Below are 19,922 nucleotides of genomic sequence, written 5' to 3' on the forward strand. Positions count from 1 at the left end.
TTATTTGAAAATATAAAAATATTTTCACTCATAATGACCTAATAAGGGGGATGAAAATTCTGGAACATGGTTAAATAATTCTCATCAGTGTTAATCGATTTGTACTGATTCATGCTCACCAGTTGCTGCTTCTGAACAGAAGTATTTGTTGTCATAGTAAAGTTTACATTAAAAAGCAGCAAAGCACACAAGGTCCATCCAGGGATAAAACTCATAATCTTGGCCTTATTAGCATTATACTGAAGTCAACTGAACTTACAGATCACCAATACCCACAGTACTCAAAAACACATCATTTCTTTATGTCTATTTTTAAATAGAATGAGGTAGAACCCTACTGTTGAAACATAAAATGAGACAACAGAATTGATGTCAAAATGTACTCAAATTTAAAAGTGCAAAATCATCAGAAGTCTTTGACTTACTCTATGTGGAAAAGCTGCACTCATAGAACATATACACAAGATAAATAAAATTATGACTGGCTATACCAAGTTAATACAAAATTAAGAACCAAAGATGACTAAAGAAACCCTATACTCAGAGACAAGAATTGAATCTGCTACAAAGGTAACAGAAGGTCCAATTACACTTAAGCAACTAAAGATAAGAATATAATCAAGGACAGATGGAATTTGTTGCCAATCTAAGGGCAAGTTGGCAAACTAAAATTCAAAGGTATCATATTGTATTGCCTAAACTGATACTTGAAAATGTCACAGATGTCACATTTGGATTAAAGAACCTTAAATGGCAGGCCAAATAACCAGGAATGAAATCTGTAATCTCATGTTTAATCAGCAGTTGACAAGTTCCATTTTAGAGCAGGACAGATGCAGACTAGGTGACCAACAGGCTGCTCAAGCAAGTGTTTTGTGTTAAACTGAGGTGAGCAAAAGCAAAATAAGTACTTTAGAAATGCACTACTTTTCAAGAAACATGGAATGGTTATGGACCTGTGTTTGATTAACCATCAGTGGCTTAGACCAATGTGTTCAATGAATATCTGTATTACCCTAATACATTATATCTTGCTGTAGATATAGCTGAAAAATTAAAGTTATAAATCAAGATATCTTTTCCTAAAAAGCATCCTCAATGCCACAACATTTAACCATGTTGTGGATGGGCAGCACTACCCTTTCCCTTCAATTCCAGAAAATGGTCATTTGTACAGTCTATGCTTATCAGTAGAAATGAAAACATTACCAGGAATCATAAAGCAGAGCCAACTCTTAGAAAAAATGAAATTAACATCCTTATTAGACAACAAAAGCCTGTCAATTAAATTACTGTTTTATATATGGAATTTAATATATATTAAACACTAAAATACAGTAGATGATACTTAAACATGTTACTCAAAATGCCCTTCTTTGATATAAGGACATGTAAAAATTCTTATGCTATACTCTAAAATGGTAAACATCAGGCTATAAAAGTATATCCACAGAAACAGACTAAAAAGAAATATACCAAAATGCTGATTGACAGTAATTAGATCAGGGTGGTGAACTGTGATTGATTTTTTTTTTCATCTTTTCCTAGATGGTTTTTCTAATGTGATTATATTATTTCAATAACAGAAAAAAATTGGGCACCTGGCTGGCTCAGTCGGAGGAACATGTGACTCTTGATTTCTGGGTTATAAATTTGAGTCCCACATTGGGTGTAGAGGTTAGTAAAAAAAATAAATAAATAAACTTTAAAACAAAAGAAAAAAACACTAAGGGAGAAAAGTCAAATAAACATAACTTATGAAATGAAAAGCTGATTTTAAGATCACTAGACTAGGCTTGCAAGATCTATTTCCTGCTTCTATGTAACAGTATTCTTTAAAATGTTTTTAGCTAAGTCTTCATATAGCTCTATCAATGAATACTGCAAGTACATTACCCCATTAGCTCTAGGTGCCAAAATTTAAGAGAAAATGTAAATTTTTTAAATTTTGTGTTATTATTATTTCTGGTCTTTTTACTTAGTTTACCCTTTTTAGCACCCTTTAATCCATAGTCTGGTTTAGTGCGCTGTTGCCTACATTCATACGAGGAAGCAAGGAAAACATTAATAACATTTTCAAAAATCTAGTGCAAGCCATTTCAAAATGAAAATTCACATTTTTATTAACCAATTTAGTCATCATCCTCTTATATTAGGTTAAATAACTAGTGGAAAATGTAACTCAATACTATTGTCAATCTCAGCAGTAACTACAAAATACTCAAAACCATACCAGCTGAAAGTCTGTGTGGGAAGAGAAAAGAAAGAATAAAAATGGTGGATTTTACTAAACTATAAAAGAAGGAATTTGGTAAGACAGAGAAGGATGGTATGTGATGCACATAATGAAACTAGAAGATTGGGCAAGGAAAGGTTTTTGCAAGTATTTATATACATTTTTGGACCGTTCGTAGTGGTGCAAGTCACAGACACGCTCAAAAAACAAAAGAACAGATATAAACACATATAAAGCACTTTACACATTAGGGAATGACTAATCCAATTGCTAGAGTTTAGAATATAACCAACATGCCCATCATTGGCTATATCAGACTCATCTCTAATAATATTCCTGCCTCTGTTGTGTAAAAACCATTTTCCAAATGCTTTCACGTGACTGGCTCCTTTGATCCTTTTTCAAGTCCACTTAGATAGGTACATAACTACTGACTAAAAGCCAAATTTGTCCCTGGTTAGTGTCCAGACCAAAACACTTCCTAACCACCCCATGTTCATTCTATTATATTACCTTGTCTCCAACTTACATGATTCCAGTATACAGTGGACATTTAATAATTATATAATAAAAAAATGAATTTTGATCTAAAAAGTAAATAAGATTAGAAAGAATACAATTGAGAGTAGAGATGGCCTATGCCTCATTACACCATGTGATCAACATACCACATCCTAATTATTAACTACAGCTTGACCCTCTCCAAGGTTTATTGTTCCTGCTTGCTGAAAGTCTCTCATTTAAAACAACTCCAAAATGACTATGTAACTGTGTAAAAGAATACAAATAACTACTCTGACAAAATATGTCCTTCATCATATTCAGAAAACTACAATATCATAATGCTAAGTGACAGACACAGCTCCTCGAAGTTGAGAATAATGTCAAATTCTATCTCAAAAACTAATATTTTACTACATACTAAGAGATCCAAACAGTAGGGACTAAACCTTGAGCTGTCCTTGATTTAGCCCCTGCTTGGGCTCATGGTGGGGGCAAAATCAAGTGTGAACAATTTCCTTAGTTCCCTGCTCTTACTGAAGACACTGACAAGGGTGAATAGTCACCTAAGTAGCCTGACCGTGGGGTTAAATCCTGAAAGACCTTCACTCCAATCTAGACATGTAGATATCTGTTTGTTTCATTACAATAACCGCAATGTCCTTCAAATGTTCCATTATAATGATACTATCAATACATTAGCACTTTCTTTTATTTTTTTTTTTCAATGTTTATTTATTTTTGGGACAGAGAGAGACAGAGCATGAACGGGGGAGGGGCAGAGTGAGAGGGAGACACAGAATCGGAAACAGGCTCCAGGCTCCGAGCCATCAGCCCAGAGCCTGACGCGGGGCTCGAACTCGCGGACCGCGAGATCGTGACCTGGCTGAAGTCGGACGCTTAACCGACTGCGCCACCCAGGCGCCCCAGCACTTTCTTTTAAAAAGCATTAAATATCCTGTGAGTTTGGGGAACATTTCAATGCTCAACAGTGAAAATTACATGGTGTATATCTCTCTCATGGCAATTTTAGAGGGAAAGAGAGAAGACTCATATAAAGAGGATTTATGGCCAGGGCACCTGGGTGGGTCAGTTGAGCATCTGACTCTTGATTTTGGCTCAGGTCACAATCTCACGGTTTGTGAGATGGAGCCCTACATCAGGGTCTGTATTGACAGAGTGTAGCCTGCTTGGGATTCTCTCCCTCTCTCTCTGACTCTACCCAACTCATGCTCTCTCTCTGTGTGTCTCAAAATAAATAAATAAACATTAAAAAAAAAGGCAGAAATTTCTATGCATGGGAGTGTAGAAAGATTTCATGTAGAGGTGGGACTTAAGACATCTGTTGAATGATAGGCCTCCATTATGGTCCAAATGTTTTGTATCCTTTATTTCCTTCTAAAATAAAGAGGGGAAGGGATGAGATATTACTTAAAAGCTTAAGAACCACCTATCAAGTGAAGTAATACTCAAAAGGGGGTCTTTTTAAACCACTCAGATTTCTAGTTCCATTTCCACTTCCAGGTTCCAATAAATACATTTCACCCCCCCACATGATCCAACCCTACCTCTACCCTATGCCACCCTCCAACCATCTTGCTCATAGTGAGTCTGCCATTATTACTGGAATGTGCTATAATCCGTAAGTATGTTGGAGTAAAAAGAAAAAAAAGTGTTAAGAACCAAGGGGAGGGAAGGGGGAGAAGGCTACGTGCCTAGCATTCACAAAATCCTCCTATTTCCATGTTGAACATTATTTCCAAATTAGACTATACACACTTATCCTTTGGTGGTTGTAGTTAAAGCACTAATGTGCTACCTATGAATGTTGAAGACAGTCCATATTATTTTAATAACCCAGTTCTGGCATTTCTTCACATGTAAATATGCCAGGAACCCCAAAATATAGACCAGAATTTCTATTCCAGGAGTCCCTCTGTTTCTGCCTTTCACAGGTCCTTTTTAGAAACACTTGTTCTAGTTTTCTAGAATTGAGGCCATCATAAAGCAAAAATAATGGGCACTAAGAATGGGGGAACTCATCTAAATGTCAAGTGAACTTTTATAAGGAGTACTTAAGGGATTAAAACTGTAGTTTTTAAGATATAAACTTAATCTATTTCTAACATGTCTGCCACAAAAACATAAAGATCTAGAAAATCTACAAAACTAATAAACAGAACAGTTGAGAGGCTGTGGTAGCTCACGCAATTTTCTCAACTTCTCTGGGCCTCTATTGTCTAAACCATTGTAAAGAAGGGGCCTCAACCAGCTAGTCCTTTTACGCCCTTTCAATTTTAAAATCTATTTTTTTCAATAATCATAGACATACTACAAATTATCTTCCATATATAAATGTCTAATAATTTCAAAAAACAAAGGATAAAGGAACTTCAAATACAATTCTTAAACATTCAGAAGGATCTCATAATGACCATACAGTGTCACAACAATTGTCTCTTTGGCTTGGCTGTCATTTACTTCAAATAAAGCTTGAGCTACAGGAAAACTATTTTAACACTCTGAGAAGATTAATAGTTAATCCACTGGGAAACCAAGCTGAAAGACAGAATTCACAAATCCACTTCCCAGAGAGAAGTGTTGAAAATAACAAACATATTTGTTTCATTTTGAATAAACTTATTCTAATGATATACCATATACAAATACTTTCTATTATCTGACATCCCTTTTCATTTTTGTGTTTTCCTTCCTAATCTGAAGCTGAGATGAAGGTCATGTCTAATGTTGACAAAAAATAACCATTTGTAAATCAGAGTCACACAAGTGGGTTGTAACATATCTTGGGGGAAAACATCCATTATAATGCATATTCCAAGTTCACATCTTTGAAGAGAAATTGATGAGAATTGGAAGATTGGGAAGATTATGAAATTAACTGCCAAGATAATTTCTGCTTTCATGGTTTCACGAAACTGGAATTTCTAGTGCATCATTCTCTACCCCATAATTATGCATCAAAATATTAACCAATTAGCAGGTATGATGGTATGAGCTCAAAGGGTAGCAATAATTAGACATGAAACTTGAACTTTCATGGAGTTCCAAACAACAAACAGGTCTACCATACTTCATAAATTGAATAAACCCTATCTGAAGAAATAATATCAACTCATATTTGTAAATAAAATAATTTCACTGACTTTCAACTTACATCATCTACTAGCTCTTTGGTCTCCTTTCTTTCATTTCCCTTACTTCCTAATCCAACTACAAAGACATACAAAGACACATACAAAGTGGGGCATGCATATTTTATCAAGTAGGACATGATATAAATAAAATCTCCCTAATGCATAGGCTTTGAAGTTCACCTTTCATATGAAATACCTTTGGAATCAGGGCACACCTTTCATTTTTTAAATCACTGTTTTTAATTAATGCAGTAACTAAAAAATGCTATTAAAAAAATAAAGTAGAGGGGCTCCCAGCTGGCTCAGTTGGTAGAGCATGTGACTATTGATCTTGGGGTTGTAAGTTCAAGCCCCACATTGGGTGTAGAGATTACTTTAAAAAAATAAAATCCTTAAAAAATAAAAATAAAAAATAAAGGAGAAATAAAAACTAAGCTGCAACAATTGTCTTTCTTTCTAGTTCATACCGTTGATTACATTTTGTGTTAGTTCCAACATATTTTGTGCTTTTAAAGAGACTTGTACTGTTAGGGATGTAAAATCAGGGACCAAGTATGTCATATGGGCTGCATATCCCCCGAATTAGAAAAGTATTCAGCACGGGGCACCTGCCTGTCTCAGGTGGTGGGGCAAGCAACTCTTGATCTCAGTGTTGTAAATTCAAGGCCCACATTGGGTGTAGAGATTACTTAAAAATAAGATCTAAAAAAAAAAGTGCCCAACACATAGTAGGCACTTAATAAACACTTGTTACATGAAGAAAGGAATAAACAAATGATCAAACACCAGAAAATCATCTATTTCCATAAAATAAATATTTCTAAAAGCCTCATTTATCTACTTCTATATTTTCTAAATATTAAGTTATTTGGAATAATTTACATCACATGTATATAAGCATTTCAGCTTGAAAGATCTTTATTACCTTGAAATTAGTAGATGAAATGTTTTGAAAACATTTGGAAAAACGTTTAAGAACAGAAATAAGAGACTTTAGGGGCGCCTGAGTGGCTCAGTCGGTTAAGCACCCGACTTCGGCTCAGGTCATGATCTTGCAGTTCGTGAGTTCGAGCCCCGCGTCAGGCTCTGTGCTGACCGCTCGGAGCCTGGAGCCTGCTTCCGATTCTGTGTCTCCCTCTCTTTCTGTCCCTCCCCTGCTCATGCTCTGTCTCTCTCTGTCTCAAAAATAAATAAAACATTAAAAATTTAAAAAAAAAAGAAATAAGAGACTTTAACTAGACGTATAGTGCTGACCATTTTGCAATGTGATTGCAATGATATTGAATCATTATGTGTTTTTTTTTAATTTTTTAAATTTATTTATGTATTTTGAGGGAGACAGAAAGAGCAAGCAGGGGAAGGGAGAGAGAGGGACAGAGAATCCCAAGCAGGCTTCCCACTGTCAGCGAGGAGCCAGATGTGGGGTTCAAACTCACGAACCAAACTGTGGGATTATGACCTGAGCCAAAACAAAGAGTCAGATGCTTAACCAACTGAGCCACCCAGGTGCCCCTAATCATTATGCTGTATACCTGAAACTAATATATGTGTGAATTATTTCTCAATTAAAACAAACAAAAATATTTAATAGCTAAGAAACCTTGAAAAGGTCACCCAGTGCCTTTTTTCATCTCATTTTTTCATCTGTAAAACAGGGAAAAGGGTATCTGTACAGATTACATGATAGAGTTTTAATGTAGATTAAGTAAAATATTGTACATTTTCATTATAACCAGAATGGGAAAAAGTGACCACAAAAGACTAAATGTTTTCTGTTCAATAACAAAGAGTACCCAAAGTAAACATATTATTAGGAAAGTCAAGTTTGAAATGTTAAAATACTTCCTTCCTGTCAGAGCCAACAGTTTAACCAACAACAACAAAATCACATATTTAATACACTGCATGTGCAAAGTTCTTAGAATTCTTAATACCTTTACATTGCCACCTCAGCATGTGGAAAAAGAAAAGTGCAGAGAGGTCACATTGGAAATCAGTGCCACTCACAGACCTAAAACTGAGCTTTTAACTGTGCAACCAACCAATCATAAGCCTGCTGAGTAATGCCACTTCTTAAAATTGCTTTAGTAAGGTAAAAACACAGCAAATTGAAACCCAATTAGACTACATTACAAACTAATCCAAACTGACTGTCAAGGATATGTACAGCTCTCTGCCAAAGCCAAACAAAGACATTTTAACTCACAACCATAGAGACAATGACACAAAAACACAATGGTCTTCTCTGTATCTCTATTTTTGTCCAACCCTTGACATATTTTGCAAACTAAAGTTCTTGAAAAGGAAAAAAGTTTCAAATCTGCTAAATCAGCATTCATAGACAGGGAAGGGAAAAAGGCACATCATCTGATAATGTCTTAAATTTAGAATTCAAAATGTTTAATTGATCTTATCATTTTGACTTAACTGATTCAAATCAGTATACTTAGATATTAAGAATAGAATATATATTACACTTTGTTGCTCATTTTTGTTGATGACATCTACCTAAGCCATCCATTTAATTTACCACATTTTCTAAGACTTCGGCTACCATACTGAGTCCATAATCAGTATCTTTCCACACCTATGTACCCTGGCGGGGGGGGGGGGGGGGGGGGGTAATGTTACCTTTAAATCAAGTCGTGTGTGTGTGTGTGTGTGTGTGTATGTGTGTGTCTATCTAAAAAAGACACCTTAGTTATTACGGAATTTCTTGATCTAAGGGTGTGGTTAGTCTATGATGGGGTGGCTATGATTTATTTCTATATATATCTGATGTACCCTAGTTTTATTCTGTACTTCTTTCACATTTTTTAAATTATAGAGCAGTACTATTCAATAGAAATTTTTTTTAATGGTTTAGTGTTTATTTATTTTTGAGAGAGAGAGAGAGAGAGACAGAGCCTGAGCGGGGGAGGGGGAGAGAGAAAGGGAGACACAGAATCTGAAGCAGGCTCCAGGCTCTGAGCTGTCAGCACAGAGCCCAATGCAGGGCTCGAACATTTGAACTGTGAGATCATGATCTGAGCCAAAGTCGGATGCTTAACCAACTGTGTCACTCAGTCACGCCTCCAACAGAAATTTAATGTGAGCAACATTTACTTAATTTTAGTATATGTGCTGCCGAAGCGAGCACAACATTTATTTAATTTTAAATTTTCTAGGAGCCACATTTTTTAAAGGAAAAATAAATAAATAAAATTAATTCTTTTTTTTTAATGTCTATTTATTTTTGAGGGGCAGGGGGTGGAGAGAGATGGGAACAGAGGATCTAAAGCAGGCACTGTGCTAACGGCAGAGAGCCCAATTGGGCTCAAACTCACAAACTACATGATCAGAACCTGAGCCAAACTCGAACACTTAACCAACTGAGCCACCAGGCACCCCAGGATGAAATTAATTTTAATAATATTTTATTTAACTCAATATATTGGGGCACCTGGGCAGCTCAGTTGGTTAAGCATCGGACTCTTGATCTTGGCTCAGGTCATGGTCTCATGGTTGGTGAGTTCAAGCCCCACATAGAGCTCTGTGCTGACAGCACAGAGCCTGCTTGGGATTCTGTCTCTCCCTCTCTCTGTTCCCCCCCACCCAATCGCAAGGCTCTCTCCAAATAAATTAATTTTAAAAACTCAATATATCAAAATATAATTTTAATATGTAATCAAAGATTATTGACATATTTGCATTCATTTTTTCTTACTAAATCTTTTAAATCCAGTGTATATATTATACTTATACCATATGTCATTATGACACTAAATTTTTACCAGAAATATTTTGTAAGTATTTAAATTATACAAACTTAAAGTTAAAAAAGTAGATCCATATAACCAAGTTGTTTCAAGAATATTCAAGGGGGGCCTGGATGGCTCAGTCAGTTGGGCATCTCACTTAAGTTCAGGTCATGATCTCACAATTCGTGGGTTCAAGCCCCATATCAGGCTCTGTGCTGACAGCTCAGAGCCAACAGCTCAGATTCTGTGGAGCCTGCTTTGGATTCTGTGTCTCCCTCTTTCTCTCCCCTCCCTTGTTCACACCTGTCTTTCTCTCCCAAAAATAAATTAAAACATTAAAAAAAAAAGAATATTCAAAAGTTACCCAAAAACTAAATCAAGGACCAATTTTTTTAAGTTTAAAAATGGGGTGCCTTGGGTGTCTCAGTTGGTTTAAGCATCCGACTTCGGCTCAGGTTATGATCTCCTGGTTTGTGAGTTCGAACTCCACATCAGGCTCCAGACTGGCAATGCAGAGCCTGCTCTGGATTCTCTCTTTCCTCTCTCTGCCCCTCCCCCCATTGCATGTGCATGCCCACATGCGCGCTCTCTCTCTCAGGTAATTTTTTTCTTTAATTTTAAGAAAATGATAGTTCCTGAGTAGCATTACTCAAGATTCAAGTGCTCAAAAGCCACATGGGTTGAATAGTAAGGCTGTTATCTGAATCTATATCCACCACAATGAAAGATACCCTGCAAAATACCTCAGAAGGTAAAAGCCATTTTCAGAAATTGAATAAAAAATATTCTCCCTAAATAAGAAACTTTCTTTTGCATTTCCTTTCCCCAAATTTTTATAGGACCCTTGCACTTACTACGAGAAATCTTAAAATAGAGTCATCAGCTTTAACATACTGATAAGTCTCTTCCTCTAACAAAACACAAGAACCTCTAGGACACTTTCTGCATTTCACAGTAGAGTCAGTCTCCTATACCTGTTATTACATTATTCATTGAAGAGGAAAAGCAGGTCAAATGTCTGTTGATTTTTGTCTGTGTGTTGATTTACTTATCCTGCTGCTGAAGTCTGTCACAAACTAGGGTAGGATTGGAGGACACTGGAAAGATTAAAGACAATCTGGGGAAATATTTTAACTAAGTTCAGGTCCTCTCTTTTTGAGTTTTATCTTTTCCAGCAATATCAAGGTATGCATAACTCGTCAAAGCCACTCATTTGTAATTGAACTAGAACCCAAAAAAGGCAACCGACCTCAAGCTAAATAAAGCTTTGTGAAGTATGTTCTTGCCTTTCACCTATATGGGTTTAATGGCTAAGAATTTGGGCTGTAGAGACAAGCTGTCTGGCTTGGAATGCTGGTTCCATCAGTAGCTACTAGTTTAAGCAGGTTTCTTAATCTTTCTGTGTCTCATCTGTAAAATGGTCATAATAACAGAACCCAAATCAAAGACTGTTATGGCAAATAAATGAAATTTTACATGATATAAAACATCTTAACAGCACTGACCCTAGCACATGGTATGTGTCCAAGAATTATTCCTGTTTTTAGCTCAGAATCAGGATAATCAGAGATAAGGATATGCATTCAACAAATATTTGCTGTAAATGAAAATATATATCTCCAAGCACTTTATAAATACCAAAGTGCTATAAAAACATAAGTTATTTTTACCCTACGCAAAATAAGTTTAGAGAGTGGATCTATTCAGTGTTTTTAATAGAAAAAAGAAAAAAAAGGACCTTCACAATGCAGCTTACCAAGTTGTTAACATTTTTATAAACCTTTCCCAAACAGACCCATGCTTACCACTTAAAAAGTGCAAACATACATACCAAAATCAAATATAAATTATTTATCTGTCAAGTGTATTTTAGGGTCACCCGTGACTGCTCACCTCCAGTGCAAGCGGCAGATTTAATAGCATGGCAAATAACCCGCCCTATGATATTTTAGAGAATTCAGACAAAAACCTTAAATCTCTAAAAATGGTTTCTCTTACACCCTAATTTTCTGTTTTCATTACTATTTTATGCTCCTTCTTCACCTCTTCCACCAGCTCTGCTAACAAAACTGCCTTTTATTGGGTTTCTGCCATGGTACAGTCATTAATGAGTATTAAAAGGCCAAAAGAGAGGTAGCAGCAGTATTTAGGAGAAATAAACTAATCCAACAATTGGATAAGTAGTCCCAGAATAACCAAAAATGCCAAATTAAAACTCCAAAAGCTTTAAAACAGGTGATTCTAAACAGTCATAAAACTGTCACCTCCATGGGTGATCATTTCCTGATCTGTAAGAGAAAAAAAAAAAATCTTTAAAATTCATGTTATTCTCAGGCTCCTGGCTGGCTCAGTTGGAAGAGCATGACACTAGATCTCCGGGGTCATGAGTCTGAGCCCCATGTTGGGTGTAGAGATAACTTAAAATAAAATAAAATAAAATAAAATAAAAATAAAATAAAAATACATGTTATTCTGTAAATTGATTAAAGACACAAAGTGTATAAAACTGTCATTTCTATGCCTAATCAAGATTTGCCACTAAAATAATAATGCTGACATGACAGCATTTTTAAAATAACTTTCCAGAAAGGCTCCATGAATGGCAGATTTTGTTTCAATAATTTTCCGAGGAAAATTTTTTTAATCCCTCAAAGTTTAAAAATTTTTATAATCCCTCAAAGTATAAAGAGAAGTGGATTCACAGTAGACCATCAGAGAGCTGTGAAAGCAACGCACTTATTCTACCATGAATGCTTCATTAATATTTCAGTGATGATGTTGCAATTTTCCGTGAGCAACTGTCAGAGCTCTGCCTCTTGATATGTATCAAAACAGTCTAAATTATATTCGATACTCGTGCATCTGTCGTTGACCAAAATACAATTTTGATGTATCTGGTATTTCAAAGCTCACACCCAGGCGTGTATAATGCTGTGTTGTATCCACCCTGCCTAACGTCAGGCTGTTACACCCAGTCACCCATGTATTCCACTTGCTGAAGAGTTTTCTTCCCTCTACAGGCCTGACACCAAGAAATGTAATTCTTACAGAGAATTCCCATTCCAACGCCAAACAGGCCAGCCAGATGTGTCTCCTACACCCACACGCTTGTGCTACGCGTGTCTCCGTGATGCTTGACGAGACTTCCATCTGCTCGGGCATCTAGAACCCTGCGTCGGAAGCGCTGTCAGTCTGATGCTTTGTCTCCAGCCTCAGAAGGCCGGAGTTGCACGTACACGTAGGACAGACATTCTCTAAATAATAAAAAGAACACCGCAGCCCAGCCCCGAGGCAGCTCCTCCGGGCGAAGCCGGCCAGGCCGTCGCCCAAGGCGGCCCCACCTGAGGCGGTTGTTCCCCTGGTGCGGGACCGGCGGGGGCGGGCGGCGACGGCTTCCACCCCCGCGCAGTCTGGGCGCCCCGGGGACCCGGCGTCGCGCAGCCGCCCGCTACCTGCAAAGGCCGCCGGCGCAGGGGCTGCAGGGTCTCCCCGCGCGCGCCTTGCCGGCGGAGATACGCAGCCTCAGTTTACCCAAACGCCGGCCTCCCGCCAGACCGCCCCCTCAGGTCTCGGCACCGCGGCCACGGCTGCCCTGGACGAGAGCGCGTCCTCGCCGCGCCCTCAGCCCGCCAACCCGCAGCCCTCCCGCCGCCGCGTCGGTCCTCACCTGACAGCCACCCGCACCGAGCTCTCGTCCGGGGCGCCCCACATGCTGGCGGCCGGCGACAGCAGGGCCCCTGGGCCTCTGCACCGCAGAGCCGACGAACCGCCGGAACCGCGGCGCTCGGGCTTCGCAGACTGGAGCGGCAGGGGGCGACCGGCTCACCTCCGCCGCGCTCCAGCCATGTTGGGCGACTGAATGGAAAGGTGGCGGCGGCGCTGAGGCAGGAGGAGGAGGAGGTGATTCGCGACTGGCGGACGCCCGCCCCTTCTCCCCCGTTCACCCCCCAGGATCTGGGGCGGGGACGAGGCGCGCTTGAAAGGCGAGCGCGGCGGCGGCGGCGGCGGCGGCGGAGCCAGCAGGCCGCCCGCGGCTTCCTGACGGCCGGTAAGTGCGCCCTGCCCCCTCCGGTGGGGACGCGGCCTGCGGGCGGCCGGGCTAAAACGCTCCACGCCCGCCTGGGCGCTCAGGGCTCCGGCCCCGCACTGCGTCAGCGGCGGCCGCACGGCCCGGCCCCAGCTCGCCCTCCCCCGGCCTGCGCCCCGCCCTGCCCTCGGCGGGCACTGCCTGGCGCTGCTGGGCAGGGAGGCGCGCGGGGGAGGGATGCCGGCCGCGGGCTGCCCACGCCCGAGGGCGACGAGCCCGTGCGCCCTTCTAGGCTCTTCTGGGAGAACGCAGCAGCGGGTGCTCGCCCTGCGCCTTTGCTAAAAGTCTGAGCTTGGAGCAGGAGCGCAGCGCCGGGAATCGGTCAGCTGCCACCCTGGGGCCGCTTTGTTTCCACCCTTAGGCTTATTGTCCTCTCTCCAGCTTGGACTTTGACCCCCTTCCCCAGCCCCCCGCGGATCGCCCTCCCTCCCGGGAGTCAGTCGTTCGTGCTAAACCGGCTCCCCGGTTTGGCCACTGTCTGGGCAGCTGGGCTCTTCTGCAGTCCGTCGGCCGTTTACCAGCCCGCGTGGAATATGGAAACGATTTACTCCGAGACTCCTGAATGCGTTTCTGTTAAGTCATGTGCACGCTAGTAAATGAACTGCACCCTGGTACCAAGTGTTCCCAGAACTGAATATCCACCAAGACCTGCTGTGTAGTAAATCCTCACACACTGCCTTTTTTTTTTTTTTTCTCCCCTTCCTGGCCTTCAAAAAGCACCTCCCAATCCCGGGATTCTATCAACATTGAGCCTTTGTGGTTTCTGCTTGTGACTATTGTGCTTCCACATGCCTTGAGATAGCTCTGTAGCAACAGCCTTTATTAGCTTCGCCACAGAGTATCTTTTGTGGACTGCCCCATACATTTCTCTAAATAAACATGCGGGTTCGTACAAAACAGTGTAATAGATTAAATGGCACCTTCCCAGTAAAGACACAGCCCCAAGTACTGACATCCTAAATTCGCACACCCAGTCACCCTAGCCAGCAGAGATCCAGCAGCAAGGGTCAGAGGAGGCAGCACACTCTGGGACAAACAAGACGCGTGTAATGGCCTTAAATGAAGGCCTGTGTGATATATCATTGTGTATAGTTTGAAAAGGTATTCTGTCCCTAAACCTCCATACCCCTGAGTCTTAACAGACACAAGGCTAGGAGGTAAAGAGAGCAGAGATAGGGAGTATCCTTCTGTAGACTAAATTAGTGGCAAAGCTCTCCTCTGCCCTCCAGAGAGCCTGTCCTCCCCTCAGTATCTATTAACAAACCAGAGCACCATTTCCTCCAGCCCTGGCAGTCCCAGGTGGGACTGGGTGGCTCTCGATTGGCTTCCTTGCTTCTTGGATTGATAAACGCTGCAAAGGAAGGCAACTAAAGCCAACCAAATTTAGCAAGAAAACTAAAGAGAAATATAAATAATGTAAGACCTTTTAGAAGAATCTTATTTCTTTATTGTGTGTGTGTGTGTGTGTGTGTGTGTGTGTGTGTGTGTGTGTGTATGTGTGAGAGAGAGAGAGAGAGAGAGAGAGAGAGAGAGAGAGAGAGCATGCACACACATAAGCACGGAAGCTGTACAGGGAGAGAGACAATCTTAAGCAGGCTCCACACCCAACACAGAGCCCAGCTTGACACGGCGCTGGATCTCACCACCATGAGATCATGATCTGATCCAAAATCCAGAGTCAGGTATTTAACGGACAGAGCCATGCAAGCACCCCAAAAGATCTTATTTAAGGGGCGCCTGGGTGGCTCACTCAGTTAACCCCATGACTTCAGCTCAAGTCATGATCTCCGGGTTCATGAGTTCGAGCTTCCCATTGGCCGCGGAGGGAACTGTGCTGACAGCTCAGAACCTGGAGCCTGCTTTGGATTCTGTCTCCCTCTCTCTCTGCCCCTTCCTCACTCATGCTCTGTCTGTCTGTCTGTCTGTCTCTCTCTCTCTCTCTCAAAAGTAAGTAAACATTAAAAAATAAATTAAAATAGCACCAGCTTACATAAGTCTCAGTAGGAGATGTCACAAACACAAATTCTACCAAGCAATAGCCAGGCAGGTCACTTAACATGAGTCTGAGCAGGCAGAGTAAGGACTGATAAAATAGAGAACACCAGGCCTCTTACAAAGACAGTGGCCATCACCAGCTCTGGCCTGCTGGAATGCAGACCCAATGCTGCCAAGCTTTTTGTTTGTATGTTTGTTACTTCTCAAGAGATAAGGAAAAATCAGACCTTTATGTGAAAACTCCTTAGTTCACAGCATCAACAACAAATTCAGCACCACATTTACATAGCATGCAAACCAATCAAAATATGTATTAACCCAGCTTCAGTTCCAACCCATCAGGCTAGAACTTCTGGCCAAAACAGTAGCACCAGTAACAGCTGTAGCTTTCTGCTCGGTTTCAGGAAAAAGCAGTATAAAAATTAAAATTTCCTTTGAGGACTGAGTCATTTCCCCAAAATTTCCAAATTTGTAAATTATCTTTGTATTTAATTTAGATTCTTTTCTAGCTGCTATCTAACCCCTTACATCATAGCTCACCTAATTTATTATCTTAAGTTGAAGAAAACTCTAAGGGAAGAGCTGTTTACCATAGTATAGTTTAAGTCCTATTTCAGTTACTCAACTAATATTTAATAAATGCCTGTAGACAGAATTAGTGGTAAAGCTATATGCCAGCAATAGTGGAAAGTAGTGTCTACGAGGAGCACAGGCAGTCAGGTCTACCAGGATCTTACAGTCTAGTTCAAATAAACAAATTTGGAAATCCATAAGTGCGATAATAGAAATTGTAACAAAAGTATGATGAGTTTTTTCTGCAAGGGTGAGGAATTCTTCAGATATAGATCACTCAGGATGGTCTCCCTGAGCCCACTCTCACTTCCACACTGCAGAAAGAGTGATCTTTTAAAATCTATGTCATTTAGGGACGCCTGGGTGGCGCAGTCAGTTAAGCGTCCGACTTCAGCCAGGTCACAATCTCGCGGTCCGGGAGTTCGAGCTCCGCGTCAGGCTCTGGGCTGACAGCTCAGAGCCTGGAGCCTGTTTCCGATTCTGTGTCTCCCTCTCTCTCTGCCCCTCCCCTGTTCATGCTCTGTCTCTCTCTGTCCCAAAAATAAATAAACGTTGAAAAAAATAAATAAATAAATAAATAAAATGAAATCTATGTCATTTATAGCATTCCCCTGCCTGAAACCTTCCAAGAGCTACGTAACAGAAATAGAGTAAGTTCTTCTAGACTTTAGGACACTTCACACTCTGGCCTCTCCAGATTCTAGCCTTATCTTTTTACTTTTTTCTTTTTTCTTTCTTTCTTTCTTTCTTTCTTTCTTTCTTTCTTTCTTTCTCTTTAATCAGTGGGTTTTAAAAAACAAAACAAAAAACTTTTTAAGTTATCTCCATGTCCAATATGGGGCTTGAACTCAGAACCTCCAAGATCAGGAGTCTCATGCTCTACCAACTGAGCCAACCATGCACCCCTAACATTATCGGTTGTTACTCTAAGTCGTAACTACTACATTGTGGTGATACTGGCCTTCATTCTGTTTCTTCAACACAAAGAATTCTCTCCTGCCTTAGAGACTTTGCGGTAGCTAATTTCCTCTACCTGTAATGCTCTTTCCCCAAATATTCCCATGGTAGGCTCCTTTTGAACTTTTAGGTATCAACTTAAATTTTTCTCCTCAGAGAGACCTCTCCTGATCATCCCATCTGAGGTAGCACCCCCACAAGGGCCAGCTACATGATTTGCATGTCCCAATGCAAAATGAAAATGAAGAGCATCTTGTTAGAAAAACAATATAAAAATTCTGTTAAAGATGCTAAAATACTTGGGGCACCTGGGTGGCTCAGTCGGTTAAGCGTCCGACTTCAGCTCAGGTCATGATCTCACAGTCTGTGAGTTCGAGCCCCGCATCAGGCTCTGTGCTGACAGCTCAGAGCCTGGAGCCTGTTTCAGATTCTGTGTCTCCTTCTCTCTGCCCTTCCCCTGCTCATGCTCTGTTTCTCTCTGTCTCAAAAATAAATAAAAACATTTAAAAAATAAAAAAAGATGCTGAAATACAGGGGAGCCTTGGTGGATCAGTTGGTTGAGTGTCTGACTCTTGATTTCAGCTCTGGTAAAGATCTCATAGTTCATGGGTTCAAGCCCCATGTTGGGCTCTGTGTTGACAGTGTGGAGCCTGCTTGGGATTCTGTCTCTCCCTCTCTCTGCCTCTCTTCAGCTCATGCATTCTCTCTCTCTCTCTATCTCTCTCTCACTGTCAAAATAAATAAACTTAAAAAAAAAGATGTTAAAATATAAAGCTCTTTCTTCTGAGCTCTTGCTCAACTTGTCATGGTATTTATTTGCTATTTGATGTTACTTTCCACAAAGAAAAGTTTAAAATTTTTAATTATTAACATTAATTTTACCATTCATCTTTACATTGTGCAATGCCAGCTTTAACTATGAATAGAGCAATTAACTCACATGTGGAATTATCAAAATTATACAGTTCCTATTGTGTAGTACATACATGCATATGAATTTCATTCTTAACTGTGAAAACATTGCACAAAACGAACTCAACTTTTTTTATTTCACTTGTTGATACATCTATATTCTACTAACACTTTCTACCTTTGGCTTACAGATGAGTAAGGAAGAACTGAAAGGAAGAGGAACTACTTTTCCCTGTCTTTGTTTTCCTTTTACATCATCATTAATAGTAGCCACAGGGAAGTGATGACTAAGAAAGAATATGATAGGGTTCTTTGGTCAGTGTATTTCTTAGAATGCCACTGCTTTCTTTTTTTTATTTGAAGCAAGTTCTGGTCCAAGGGAAGCATAGCCTCTCAAAGTATCAGCATCCCTGCTTATACACACAAAACATGTTTACCTCATACTCATACTGGCTTTGAATCCCACCAAACTCCCACACATTATAGATCAACCAGATTTCTATGCTCACAGGACGTCACAAAAGCTATAGGAGAATGGTGTCACAAAGAATGGAGGACATGGATATTGCCTTATGTCCTCTACTTACCCAGATGCACTAGTCTTTTATCAGATAGATCTCCCTCATGAAACACAAATCCAAAGATAAAATTATTAAGCATTTTAAGACAGTGGTAGTAGATAGTGTACCTGGGTGGCTCAGTGAGTTAAGTGTTCAACTCTTGGTTTCAGCTCAGGTCATGATCTCATAGTTCATGGCTTGGACCCCTTCATGAAATATTCTCTCTCCCTCTCTCTCTGCTCCTCCCTTGCTCTTGCATGTGCATGCACTCTCTCTCTTAGAGAGATAAATACATAATCTTAAAAAAAACTATATATATTTTTTTTAAAAAAGACAGTGATAGTAGAGCATTAAATTAATAGCAAAGGCCCTCTAAGCCCAGGGCCTTGTGTGAGGGCACTAACCATTCACCCATGAAGCCAGCACTGTGTACCCCCAGTTATTCACTATCATATCACTATTTTATTTCTTCATAGCCCTTTTCACTAGGTTATATTTTCTTGTTGATAATTTTTTTGTATTGCTGTCTGCCTCCATTTGAATATGAGCTTCAAGATAGCAGAGACCTTTCTGGGTTTTTTTTTTAATGTTTTTAATGTGTTTTTTAATGTTTATTTTTAAAAGAGAGAGAGAACCAGCTGGGAGGGGCAGAGAAAGAAGGGTACAGAGGATCCAAAGTGGGCTCTGTGCTGACAGCAGAGCAGGAGAGAGAGAGAGAATCTTAACCCATGAACCTTGAATTCATGACCTGAGCCAAAGTCAGCCACTTAACCAACTGAACCACCCAGGCACCCCTCTTTTCTGTTTTATTCACTCATGTATTTGTAGGTCCCACAACAGTGTCTGACACATAATATGGATCATTAAAGATAAGCTGAATGACTAAGTGACTTTGGGCAAGATATGGGACCTAAGTCTCAGCTTCTTATACGTAGGCAATGTATTTTTCACCTTATAGAGTTGTTTTGGAGATTGAAAGAGTTGTATCGTATGTTAATCACAGCACTAACTCACAATAAGTGCCCTGTAAAACTAGCTAATTTTATGGTAAATATCTTTGTAATACGAAGTGTTTTAAGAAACAGATACAGATGCTACAGCTGCACCTGTCTAAGGTACATTCAGAAGAAAGATTCTAGCACACAGTAAACAGCCAAAAAGAAGCTACAACATGCATTAGAGCAACTGTCTCACCAGTTTTTTCCC

General features: G+C 40.1%; 1 protein-coding gene and 1 long non-coding RNA gene across 11 annotated transcripts in view; one reads left to right on the forward strand and one right to left on the reverse strand.

The window, feature by feature from the left end:
* The window catches only part of KIF21A (kinesin family member 21A), a 149,167-nt gene extending 135,778 nt beyond the window's left edge, over positions 1-13,389 (reverse strand). For all 10 annotated transcript variants that reach the window (XM_030322187.1, XM_030322185.1, XM_030322184.1 and 7 more), the window contains exon 1: positions 13,300-13,389. In XM_030322187.1, coding sequence (XP_030178047.1) covers positions 13,300-13,343 — 44 coding nt within the window. In that variant the 5' untranslated portion in view covers positions 13,344-13,389. The remainder of the gene's footprint in view (positions 1-13,299) is intronic.
* A 240-nt stretch (positions 13,390-13,629) lies between these two features.
* The window catches only part of LOC116738200, a 100,268-nt gene continuing 93,975 nt past the window's right edge, over positions 13,630-19,922 (forward strand). Inside the window, exon 1 of the long non-coding RNA XR_004343876.1 lies at positions 13,630-13,680. This is a non-coding gene — a long non-coding RNA (uncharacterized LOC116738200). The remainder of the gene's footprint in view (positions 13,681-19,922) is intronic.

The sequence above is a fragment of the Lynx canadensis genome, chromosome B4 (genome assembly GCF_007474595.2).
Source record: "Lynx canadensis isolate LIC74 chromosome B4, mLynCan4.pri.v2, whole genome shotgun sequence".
NCBI classification, from domain to species: domain Eukaryota; kingdom Metazoa; phylum Chordata; class Mammalia; order Carnivora; family Felidae; genus Lynx; species Lynx canadensis.